This window comes from Clinocottus analis, unplaced genomic scaffold (assembly GCF_023055335.1).
Source record: "Clinocottus analis isolate CAN_PGR_092001 unplaced genomic scaffold, fCliAna1.0.p SCAF_14, whole genome shotgun sequence".
Classification (NCBI taxonomy): Eukaryota; Metazoa; Chordata; class Actinopteri; order Perciformes; family Cottidae; genus Clinocottus; species Clinocottus analis.
The window spans coordinates 3834045-3847071 of NW_027175865.1; the positions used below are offsets into that span (position 1 = coordinate 3834045).

The 13027-nt window shown below is 44.0% G+C and overlaps 1 protein-coding gene across 1 annotated transcript; it reads right to left on the bottom strand.

The window, feature by feature from the left end:
• Positions 1–663: 663 nt before the first annotated feature.
• LOC137784678 (prolyl endopeptidase-like) lies at positions 664–9329 on the bottom strand. The gene is made up of 15 exons (XM_068575533.1): positions 9131–9329; positions 8197–8271; positions 7962–8095; positions 7741–7871; positions 7409–7618; positions 7168–7289; positions 6180–6285; positions 5056–5247; positions 3603–3800; positions 3365–3468; positions 3016–3152; positions 2716–2810; positions 2413–2544; positions 1664–1820; positions 664–1489 (listed from the first exon to the last, which is right to left on the bottom strand). The coding sequence occupies exons 1-15, from the start codon at positions 9170–9172 to the stop codon at positions 1195–1197; spliced, it is 2130 nt and encodes a 709-aa protein (XP_068431634.1). The 5' UTR covers positions 9173–9329; the 3' UTR covers positions 664–1194.
• Positions 9330–13027: the final 3698 nt, after the last annotated feature.

Sequence of the window (13027 nt, forward strand, 5' to 3'; positions counted from 1 at the left end):
TCTTTTTGACAGTTTAAACACTCGTCTGTCTTGAGATTCCATAAGTGCACTTTCAGTCTCTCTCCGCTGGCTGCCTCTCGCCGTCTCGCCATACATCTGCCGTCTGTCATCCCTGGGCTTTTTTTTTTTTCCGGCACACTTTTAAAGGATTTCCGCCCCGTCCTCCTCTCTCCTCCCTTTAGACGAGCGCTCGTTCTCGTTGTTCTAACCGCCGTCGTTCACCGTGCGCCGTCTTCTGGAGGGTTTGAGACCGGAGCGTCTCGCTCTCAGTGAAGCAGCCGAGCAGAGCGGCGACAAACGGACGCCCGGCCTTTGACCTTTGACCTTGAGGCGTTTGGAGCACAGTGAGTTTCTTTGTGTGGTCCCATACTGCCACCTGCTGACAGACATCAAAACTGCACCCTGCAGAAATGACGAGGGAATTTACTTTACGCCACAAAACACAACTAATGCACTCAATCGTATTTGAGCTCTTTTACTTTGACCTTTTTTTAAATTTTATTCTACTACTAGTGTTATTTACTCATATTGTATTTGACAACTTCACTTACTAGTTTCTGTATGAATAAAGTTTGCATATACAAAGCAGATGAAAAGTAAAGGTTCAACAAACAGTTGCTTCTTGGTGTAACAAACAAATTGACCGGATCACAAGCTTTTATTAAATGGTTGATATTTTACTCAAACAACAATATATACTGCGTCATTACTGAAGAAAGCCAACACTCGGGGGGAAAAAGGAGAACTTGTATATTTTATTTCATTTTAACTTCATTTGATGGTTTATTGACAGATGACAGTAAATGAGATCGATGTAAAAGTGGAGAACGTTGTGCAACTGAAGAACAAGGGGCGTTGCAGTAAATAGACCGCACCTAAAACCGTGATGTCATCGGGGCAATTTTTTTCCTTTTGCAGCGTTCAATCGTTAATGTTACATTTTAATATAAAAAAAAACACATTTTAATGCTAAGCTATTGCTTCTTTTACTTTATTCAATACTTCTTCCATCAATGATGCTGAACAAATTAGATTGAATTAGATCTACTTTGTAACCCATTAGACAACCCTCGTTTCAAAAGAAGAATCACAGTTACTATCTCACTGCAGTTGGTAGTTATTATTAGTATTTTCTTTCATATTTTCTCCAACTGTTTACTCGATCATTCGCCCCTTCACGTCGTTACGAACTCGTCAATCGGTCCAGCTCAGCCCGAGTGTCTCGGCGACGAAGGAAAAGATGTGCGTGTCCTCCAAGATGGCCTTGGTGGTGGGCTTGCCGGCGCCGTGCCCGCTCCGGGTGTCCACCCTGACCATCAGAGGCTGCCGCTGGGCCGCGCTGCTCCCCACGCCGTGCTGCAGGGCCGCGCAGTACTTCAGGGTGTGCAGGGGAACCACGCGGTCGTCGTGGTCGGCTGTGAGAAGCAGGACGGCCGGGTAGGGGGGGCCGGAGTAAAGGGGCGGGGGCAGATTGTGGAGAGGGGAATACCTGGAGAGAGAGAGAGAGAGAGAGAGAGAGAGAGAGAGAGAGAGAGAGAGAGAGAGGAGGGGAGTTGGAGGGATCATTGTGAAAAGACGAGGATGTGTGATAACGACAACGTGTTCTCATGCAGCACAGAGTGTAGTCGAGTGAGTCTGTGGTTCTTTTCTGTGGTTCTCGTACTTGATGAGCCACTTGAACTGCTCCGGGTCGTCAGAACAGCCGTAGTCGGTGGTCCAGGCGTGGCCGATGGTGAACTTGTGGAACTTCAGCATGTCCATCACCCCGACTTCTGCCACGGCACAGCCGAACAGGTCCGGACGCTGGTTCACGCACGCCGCTGTGTGTGTGTGAGGGCAAAATGGAATCTGTCACACCCATTTTAAAACACACACACACACACGTCCACATCCATCCTGCGCCACACACAGAATCCGCCTCATACATTAAGCTTTCTTCATTTCACTGGTGGACTTCGCACTCAGCAATCATTCTGCCTCTCTGGCACCACACATAGGACTTATTATTTTTATTATTATTAAGCTTTTTGTTCTACGGTTGGTTGTGGAGGATAAGTCTCCCTCAAGGAAAGTGGAAGGTTTTTGACTTTTTGAGGTTTTACTATCATCATAGATTATTCCCCAAAAAGCTAAAAAAAAATAAAAAAATAGAAAAAAAACTAACACTCTGTATAGTTGAATAATTGTTTGATCATTTACATCTTTGTCTGAACTTTTAATTATTTTGTCAATGTTAAATCAAAAAAGCAGATTTAGCTATAAAAACATGAGAAGCAAGACTCCAACTCCTAAATGTAACGTAATAGTTTACAGGGTGCACCTTTAAAACCCTTCTACTGTTCCCTCGTTCTCCACGCTGAATGCATGAACCCATAAACCCATAAACCCATAAAAAAGGATGTCGACGCTCACCCACGAGCAGGCCGCCGTTAGAGGCTCCGTTGATGGCGATGCGGCCGGCCGTGGTCAACTTCTCCTGGACCAGATACTCTGCTGCACACTGGAAGTCATCGAAGCAATTCTGCTTGTTCTCCAGCGTGCCCGCTGCCAACACACAGTCATCAGTAGAAGTGGTGCAGAAGTACAAAACACACACACACACACACACACACACACACACACGGGCAGCATCATGGCGCCGCTGTTCACTCATTATAAAAAGAAGCAAAGTCGGTACAGTGATGTCTTTCTGGGTGCATTCATGGGCGTCCGTACCTTTGTGCCAGGTGAGGCCGTACTCTCCTCCTCCTCTGATGTTGGCCACTGCCAGGATGCCTCCCAGGTGTCTCACATACAGCAGGTAAGCAACACTGAGCACAGAGCAGAGAGAAAGCCATGAGAGAACAATCAACGTTACTACGTATGAACTTTAGAATACTTCATATATAGAAATAAATAAAGTGCTCATACCTGATCATATGTATACACGTCTTTCTAAAATGTCAATGCTTGATTCTAGTACATCACACACACACAACATGGAAGTGTCGTGCCGGCAGAGAGGATTGTGCTCACTTGTAGTACGGTTGTATGGAAGCCTCGAAGCCCCCGTAGCCGTAAAGGAAGACGGGATGAGAGCCGTCCTTCTTCAGGCCCTTGGCGTGAACTAAGAACATGGGGATCTGGGTTCCATCTTTACTGGGATAAAACACCTGGGAAGGCATGTGGGAAGACGGTGCTGAGCTGCGCACGAAGGCCATTTACCACTTCCTCAAGCACATGTGATAAGATAGAAGTATAAGAAATGTGCAGCAGAATAAGAACAATAAAAGAATAACGTATAGGATGGCGAGAAAAAAACAGTCCTAAGAAAAAGGTAAAAAGGAAGTAAAAGAGTCTTGAAAAACAGCAGGTTGTTGGTTACCTGGCTGATCTCGTAGTCCTCTTGCTTGATGCCCTTCACCTCCACCTCCCTGAACACCCTGGGCTCCGGGTCGGACTCGCTCAAATCACAGTGGTAAATGATACCTGGAGGGGGAGGGGTCACACAGGTTAGAGGTGACCCTGATTATTTGTATGCATTGACGGGAATTGTAACTTTCTGACTACTTTGTTATCCTGTCATTTTGCATTTTTAAGACTTAAACTAAAATAGGAGTCACCAGGTGTAGTGAAGGAGGAGAATTTGTAGAAGAACTCAGAGTGCTGCTTCTTGCAGCTCACTCCGGCCACTGTGCCGACGTCCAGCGGCAGGCTCCTCACCAGCCGGCCCGTGGACAGCTCGCACAGCTGCAGGACGTCCTTCACGTCGTGCACGTAGTTGACCAGCAGGTGGTGCTGGTTCACACAGGAGACCAGGCCTGCAGAAGGATATGGTATACCAAAAAAACATGTTTTAAAGCAATGGAAAGTGAACGTGACAACGTGTGAAAGTACTAGAAAACGGCGTATCCGAGAGAAATAGACCGTTTCTTGCAGTTTTCAAACATAATAACGACGCTTTGAATATGACCACAATGACTAGTTCTGTTAACTGAGATGCTGCTGCACCACAGGTGCAGACTACGGACTGCAAACATGATGAAATCTCATGGACCGCCAGCAGGAGGCGGTCTTCAGCTGTGTGAAAATGCAGCAGGACATCAGCGGTGCTGCGCCAGCCGTCTTCTCTCATTGCACAAAGTGAGGGCAAACCCATATGTGGCTTTTGGAGAGACGTCGGTCTCAGGACGAGGACAACGCAGAGCGAAATGACGGATCAGTGACTTCATACTTTATGAAACGGTTTCATTGTACACCACCAGCACGATTAGGGACAACTCTGTAGATAAAATGGTGTGAGGAATTGATATTTTAGACGTATTTATTGAACTAAAATTGGACCTATTAATCAATACGCTTAATGTAAAGCTCAAAGCTGTATTATTGAGTTGGTGGAACAGTGAGAGCTCTCTTTAATCTTTAATGTTATCAGACGTAACCGTCCACTCCTCACTGTGGACCGCATGTACAAATCATCCAATGTGGATCTACTTCATGTGTCATTCACTACCCGTTTACACACCAGCCTAGACTCACTGGAGTCACAGCTGTGTGACTGCAACGTTATTATAGTGCTATAAAAACAGGGACTTAATGTTTAAACCCGTTTATCAAAAAATCTGCGGAAACTGGGACATTCACTGTGATGCAATTTATTGGTCTCTAGGTATAGTTACCATCATTCAAATGAGTCACGACAGAAAAAAAAGAAGAAGACGACGAAGTGCACATCAGCCGAGTTTCACTTTTTGAGCAGACACTCCTCTGACGAAGGCCTTCGACCACAGACACAAAACTTCCCAATTCTTGTGGTTGGATTATTGTCGCAACGTTAGGACAGGACAGATATTCTGTGAAAAAAGATTTTCGCAAGATTTTTTTAAGAAGAGCTAAATTGTGGAACTGCGACACCACGGACAAAGCCCCTTGACGCATTTCTAAAGCTCGGTGGAGTTTTTTCGAAGCTCCGACGGAGGTCCGTTTTTGTTTTACAAAACCTCCAAAGTGCCGCTCGGGCTTTAAGACCGACGTCCGCTACTGCACAGTGTACCGGGATGTCCTCCCATGTCTCACCCAGGACGTCCTTGTCATGCTGTGGAATGAGGGTGGTCCAGTGCTGCCTGTCTGGCTTCTGGATGTCGATGTTGACCAGACGGTACCGAGGAGCGTCCAAGTTGGAGCGGAACGTGAACACGGTTTCCTCGTTGGTGACGTACGAGTACTGGGCGTCAAAGTTGTCGACAAGTTTGACCCAGGGCAGCACACCTGGAGCAGAAGATGAATACAGTTACAGAAGAAATAAATAACATCATTTCATCTCCGTCATTGACCGTTCGGACCCACACCTGTCCATCTGAGTTATGATGACTTGTAAAGACCGACAACAGATGTACACAACACTAGAAAGTGTCCACATCCCTTTGCGTGTGAGAGATTTCTCTTTTTTTTTTATTTTTAACTAGAAAACAGGTTGCAAAGTGAATTTTGAAATCTTCACAGCCGGTGAAGTAACCGGTGAGTCACTGCCGCGCTCATTTTGTTCTCAGGATCAAGAGGCGCCCTAAACTTTTCTGCACTCTTGAAAAGCTGGTGAGGTTTTCCAAGAATCTGCATTTAACTGCTCGTAACAATTGCAATGAAAACAATAGGAATTATAGAGCTGCAACGATTAGTTGCTCAATTAATTATCAATGGACCGAGACATAGTCGCCAACTATATTTGATAATACAATAATTAAATCACTCATTTTCTGGCTCGAGCTTGGATGTGGAAGAGGTTTTGCTCTATTTATTCCTCACACATCCATTGTTAAGTGAATATCTTTTGGTTTGGGATCCAACGTTATTGAACAAAACATGACGTGGTGAGACATCGCCTCTCAATCGGGGAAATTACTGGCAAAATTAAATAAATAGATACTTCTGGTAATAGTGAATTTTTTCCAGAGACATCAACTTTTATCTACCAAGACATTCTCAAAAGATTTTTTTTTGCACACGCACCCATTTGGGGATCAATACGCATCACTGCTTGTGAGCTTTGATGACCTAGTTAACAGCAATTAAAATATACATTTAAGTGTAACATTTAGATTTTGTTTTTTGTGATCAGGGAGGGGATAAGTATTCGTAATACTGTATTACTGTATACTTTATTATGTGCAGACATAGTCCACATCACGCCACAGGTTACGGACCTTTGATGCCGTCGGGGAGCTGCTGCAGGTCGCAGTACCACAGCTGGTTGACGGGTTCACAGCCTTCAGTGATGGACAGAACAGCGTATCGGCCTTCATCTGATATCTGGTGAAAACAAAAAAAAAAGAGGAAGGAATGAGCAGAGGAAAGAAGGAAGCAAAGAAAGACAGAGAGAGGCATGTTGTCTTTGCTTGTAGACAACGTTTAACTTGCTCACAGATACAAACGTGTGCATAACATACAGCAGAATTTCTGAAGACGAGGTTTTCGTTGGCATTTTTAAATTTGACCGTTTCCTTAACTACGTTTACTCGACGTACTTCAACTACCCACTTTCATGTGTATGTAAAAACACGTGGGGTTTGATTGCAAAGCGTTTCCACACAGGTGTGCGGTTTTGAACGCAACACTTTTTGTTAGCATTTTGCCTTTAAAAAAACAAACAAAAACACTTTCCACTTTAAATAAACCGTTTGCCCTCATGCTTGCCGCAGGCACCAAGTAGTTATAATAATAAAAAAAAGGTTGAAGTTTAAAAAGTAAAATAAAAAAAGACTCGCTCATCTCATCCCATGAATCAAAACCATGATGTCAGACATTCAAAGCCTTATTCAAAAACCTCAACAGAGGCTTTGAATAAAAAGCTTCCCCCTTTATAGGAAGTGTAACAGCGGCTATCTGATCCACTGTTACGTGTATGAAGTCACCATCACAGATTACAGTGGACCAAGAACCACTAAGTAGCATCTACAGCAGACGGACTTGAATGAAGGAGCACGCACACACACGCACGCACACACACGCACGCACACACACACGATAGGATAAATTAAGTTATTTTGATTTGATTACATTTGAATGCAGAGCTGTAGTATTTGCTCTTTTACTAAAGTAAAAGATATCAATACCTTATTCCACTAATGAACTTTTGCCCTGATTTGTGATCGGGCGATTGCGACGAGTGGTTGAAGATCACTTTGGACTTACGGTTATGGAGCTGTGCCACTTGGGATGTTCGGGGAACTCTGCAACCAGAACGTCTTCTGACTGTTTGGTGCCGATTAAGTGGTAGAAGAGCTTCTGGTTGATGTTGGAGGTTGTCTCTGTGCCTTTAGTGGGGGTGGGGAGGGACAACAACAACAGAGGGAGGTTAAGTCTTGAACGCATTCGTGAACGTCTTGCAGCCAAAAGGTTGTTTTATTGTGTGTGTTTAGTGAATCCTCCCAACCGTCAGTTTTGCCTTCCTGGCGCGGGTAGCAGTTGTAAAAGATGCCCTTGGCATCGTGAGTCCAGGCCAAGCAGCTGAATTTAACCCTCTCCAGCGTGTCGGGCAGCGGCGAGAGATCGTCCGCATTCATGAAGCTCACCGTCACCCAGTCGGACCCGCTGCTGCTCAGACCATACGCAAAATATTCACACTCCTCGGACAGCCGGCCCACTGGGGAAAAAAAAAAAAAAAAAAAAGAGAGAGGTCGACAAAGAAAAGAAAGAGGGGACTCAGCACAGCTGTAATATTCACATATTATATTTTAAGCAGAATAAAGTGCGGCACACACTCACTCTTCAGTGCCACAGTGCCATCTTCAGAGAGGGTATTGGGGTCAAAGAACACGGTGGCGGCTCCATCCAGAGAGTCCTGCACGTACAGAACATCCTGGTTCTGGAGGCCTTTGTTGTGGAAGTAGAAGTACCTGGTAAAACAAAATAAAAATAACATAAGCATTTTGTTTGTTTGTTTGTTTTTAGACCTGAAGTGCCATTCTTTCAATTCCAACTAGTACCTCTTCCCTCTTTTGTAAGGGCAGCTGTACTTGGGATAGTCGTAGAGCTCAGTGAGACGCTGGTGGAACTGAGCCCGGACAGCGCACTGCTCCAGGTACGGCATGGTCAGTTTGTTCTGCTCCTCGACAAAAGCCTGGGACACAAAAAGGAAAAAGAGAGATAGAGGAACGATGGGATTTGCAGGACTTTTTGGTCTCAGCTTCAAACTTTATGGGCGAGGAGATCAACCCATACCTTCGTTTCTGCGCCATCTTGGTCTTCCAGCCATGCGTAAGGGTCGCAGATCTTAGTCCCATGGTAGTCGTCCACCTACAGGTGGAACAAGAAGGGGCACACGCGTACTTCTGTCAACACCCTGGTCGAGATTTGTTTTTAACTCGTGGGCTTTTGGTGCTTGTAAACAAGGATTTCAAACACGCAGAGTTCTGTATCGTGGCAAAGTGGCAAGTTTCAGTACGATTTGGTAAAAAAAACACATATACCCGGGGCCGTACTAAACATTGAGGACACGAGGGTTTACCATTATAGGCACACACAAAAAAAGAAAAAGTTGTTAATTTAGTCATTCAATTAGAGCTGATATTATTTTTGACTGAAGCAACTATTTTAATAATTGTTTTCTTGTCAGCTTTACAGCTTTTTAACGCATTTCTTAGTGGTATTTAATAGTAATTTGAATATCTTTGCAGCTGTACATTCAATTTAAATGAAACGGATGTAGACCAGCAATGAATTATTTGAAGCAGCCTTTAAACCATCACGTCACCAGATAGCACAACGTACTGAATATGTAAGTAATAAATAAGTCGGGTATCATTTTACTGTAGACTTATCACAAATGCTTTTAGGAGGTTGGTGGGGTTTGCAAACAGCTCTGCATCCGCCATACTGAGTCATAATGCGTTATCATATCACTGCGGCCACCAGGAAACCTAAAGCTGGCGTCTCGTGCGAGGACCTTTGACTCATCCGTCGCGAGGACGTGAAGTGAAACACTTTCCTCCTCAAAGTTTTGTTTTTGATTCTCTGCCTGCGTCTGTCGCCATTTCTAAACCCTCGACTCAGTGGTCTGGCTCTTCCTGGTCCAGCTCGTGCGCGTCCACCAGGTCGTTTCACGGAAAGACGGAAGTCGGAAGACAGAGACAGAGACACAGAGAGACACACTGACCTGACTCTCGTCTCTTCGTGCAGCCGGGTACTGAAACGCCATGGCGGGTTGTGGGTTCCTCGTGTGTTTTAACCTGTTTTAATTATTCACAATGCGGCGTCACCACCGAGTCAATGGAGCCTTGAAGTGAAAGTGAAAGATTTGTGTTTTCTTTCTCACACACACACACACACACACACACACACGCGCGCGTTTGCGTAAACCGCTCGCGCCGTCTCTTTAGACAGGAAGTGATGCGTCACCCGCAGCGAGTGTTGCCACGCGCACAGTCGTAGGACACATGCACGTGCACATTTGTCATTTAGGATCATTTGCGGAATTATATCACCCCTAGCCAAAATAATAATGGAAAATAGTTTGTTTTCTGTTGTTTTTTTTTTTTGTTTTTTTTGAGGGACGGGAAGGAGGGTGGGGGTGTCAAAATAAAAATGTCGAAAAGGCCCAGCAGAAACGAACTGAACGAGCCAGATGAAGTTGCACATGATGATTTATTTATTTATAAAAGAAATAAATACATATACAGGCTTGTAGTGACAAGGCATAATGACTTATGATCGTCATTAATCATCATTATTCTGTTGGCAGAGTGAATGTTTTTAAAGGTGTGTCCAATGAATTATAATTTCCACCATTACAAATGGAAAATAATGATTTGACAACCAAAATATTACTCATCTGTTTTTCTTTATTCCCCCACGCTCCTTCTTTCGGGAAGGTAGTATTACCAATGACAAATCAAATCACTATTTATAGTAAAGTCATCTGACATCACAACTCAGGTCCTTTGTGACAGCTGGATTAACTGGCAGTGAAACACAAAGTTACGCACACAACCCGCAAAAACCACAATGTGTGTGTTCCTGTGATGGGAACATCCATACATGCCAAAGCAGCGCGTGAAGGCATTTCCATGTTATTTACTCGGTGTGCAGCTATGAGTCGGTCGCTTTGCCACACCTGAATGTCAAACCACTGAGAATAATCCCCAAACACGATTGACAGCTTCTGTATTCCCACAGTTGTGTTTCACTTATTTCCCAGACACACACACACACACAACACAGGCCACGTTCCGACCAGAAAGAGACTCGAATGGCCGCATAGAGAACGACATTTAAAAAAGGCCGAAAAAATTTCAGAGAGCTAGCGACACAAAACTACATAGAGAAACAAAAAAAGTTTGGTTTGCCCGCCGTGTCATACTTTATAGACTGTAACTGCGAGTCTGTGTTGTGTTGTGAACTCATCAATAACAGGTTTCGATGGTAAAGCGAACAAGTCAAGCCAATTTCCATCCTGGCTTTGACGGCCCTCGCGATGGAAGGGGGGACGGAGAGAACAGAAGAAAAACAGAGTTTCAGACGAGTAATCTGTCTAATCCATAAAGCTGTGAAAATGACTTGAGTGGAAAGGAGGGGAAAGATGGAGGACGGGGAGTTCGAAAGAGGGCTAATTTCAAACTAATTCTGCTAAGGTGATTAAGTGAGACTGGCTTGATGAGAAAATAAGCTGTTAGACGGCCTCTGACCTTGTGTCGGTGTATTTACCTCTCTGTCTCCTTGATATCGCAGACGACACGTACAATGAAGTGTATTTCTACAACACAATGTATTTCACAAGTTAAAATGACTTATTTACAAATGCAAATAAAAGAAGCCTCATCGTTACTCATGAAGGGTAAGATAATGCATGGTGCATGCTCAAGAGGTCATAGGCTTTAAAACGCTGACCGATGAAAATGGACCGGGCCTATATATATATATATATATATATATATATATATATATATATATATATATATATATGTATGTATATATATATATATATATATATATATGTATGTATATATATATATATATATATATATGTATGTATATATATATATATATGTATGTATATATATATATATATATATATATATATATATATATATATATATATATATATATATATATATATATATATATATATATACGGGGCCCCAGACAGCCTGAGGCCCGTCCAGGCCGGCCCGGGGCCTCTCTGTGGCGGCTGGCACTGGCTCGCGCCGGCGTGCTGTACAGATGGGCCATAATTGGCTGGAAAGACCCAGGTAGATTGCCAATATGCGAAAGACAAGAGAGATTAGATTAGCCATGTCAGATTACAGCCGAGCCGAGTCAGACGGTGTCATCTGACTGTTACGCAGCTCCAGACTCACCCACTGAGAGAGAGAGAGAGAGAGGGAGAGAGGGAGAGAGAGAGAGAGAGAGAGAGAGAGAGAGAGAGAGAGAGAGAGAGAGAGAGAGAGAGAGAGAGAGAGAGAGGCAAGGGGGATAAAGAGAGGGCGAGGGAGGGAGGGGCCTGAGCCGTCGATGTTGTAAGATGGGAAACAAGGATGGTGATGACAAACAATTTGTGAATAAAGATGTGTTGACTAGAATTTTAAAAAAATAATAAAAACTATGTGCCAAAAAGTGTGAAGGAAAAAGAGAGAAAAAAGGGGATTTTTTTCTAACAACATACTGTAACGGACCCAAAATGACACACATATGCATATTGCAAGTGGAAAAAGTATATATATATATATATATATATATATATATATATATATATATATATATATATATATATATATATACACACACACACACACACACATGTGCCATCATGTAAACACACACACACAAGTGAACAACATGACCCCCCCCCCCCCCCCCCACACACACACACACACTCCATAACAGATGGCGCAGAGTGCAGCCACTGAAACAGATAATCCGTTATTATTCTGAATATTTTGCTTCTCGTCCCGATTGTCATTTGAAAATCATACACAAATCACCGCCTCTAACCGGAGCTTGATCCCGGGCTTACCGCCGCTCTGAAGCTAATATCTTTGGGCTCAGGGCCCAAAGCCGTATTGTAATATAACTGAGAGTGCTATTCCATAAGCTTCTCATTGTAGAAATTGACAATGTTTAGATTTGTTTTATTTAGGGAGCAGAACAAAAGGTCTTGGTTGGGGGATGAAAGGTGTTTACAATCACTGGCTTGAGCTGCGGCTTTTCAAGCTGGATTTAATCCGAAGATGCACAATAATATGGATATTTCCAATTTGAATGTATCATCCTTCACCTCAAGTCTCACTATTATTCATCTCTTTATTACATTTTACTGAATGACATCGGATCCTCTCAGTGAATTATGATATTGAGATGCATGACATTGTTCTCTGACAAACGATAAAAGATCATTTCCCCTACCCGCCCCTTTATGTTTTAATTAAATCCAGAAGCAGCGCACCACAACCTCAAATTAGCGAGAAGAAGACAAAAAAATCGATAAAGCCCGTGGTGGAAGTTGCGGCCTGATGCCAAGTATTGATCTGTGGTTAATGTTTTTGTTCTGCACCTCGCTTGACGCCCCGGGGACAATAAAAGACCAGTGAGATTAAGACAATTAGGGGGTTGATTGTTATCCAAAAGACGAGGAGGAGAAGAAGAAGAAGAAGAAGATGGAGATTAAATGAGGGGATTTAGGTCAAAGTGGTGATGTCCAGAGGAAGGAAGGAGGAGGGGCAGGGAAGAGGTGGGAGGAGGAGGAGGAGGAGGAAGGATTGGGGTCAGAGAAACTGATCGCTGTAGCATGGGAGGTTTCCTCTGACTGGGGAAGAGAGTGATAGAGGGAGAGCGGAGGGTGAAGGGGGAAGAGGGAGGGGGGGCAGCATTGGCTTGATCCAGAGAGCGAGGTGAGCCGTCACCTCGCGAGCCTCACCTGATTTCCACAGCGGCGCGCCCGTCTGGGGATTCCCCTTATCCGTCTAGACTTCTGAATCGCTGATCTGATGTTATTCTTTTCTCTTCTCCTCCTCCTCATTTTCCCCTCTGTGTCTCACTCTCATCCCCCCCCCCCCCC

Bases quoted from the DNA above. Each gene is read 5' to 3' on its own strand.
- LOC137784678 (XM_068575533.1), bottom strand. From the start codon at position 9,172: ATGGCGTTTCAGTACCCGGCTGCACGAAGAGACGAGAGTCAG. The intron at 6,286-7,167 runs GTAAGTCCAAAG...TGTTTTCACCAG, and splicing joins AGTGGCACAGCTCCATAACC to ATATCAGATGAAGGCCGATA. The intron at 2,545-2,715 runs GTACGGACGCCC...GTGTGTTGGCAG, and splicing joins CGGCCTCACCTGGCACAAAG to CGGGCACGCTGGAGAACAAG.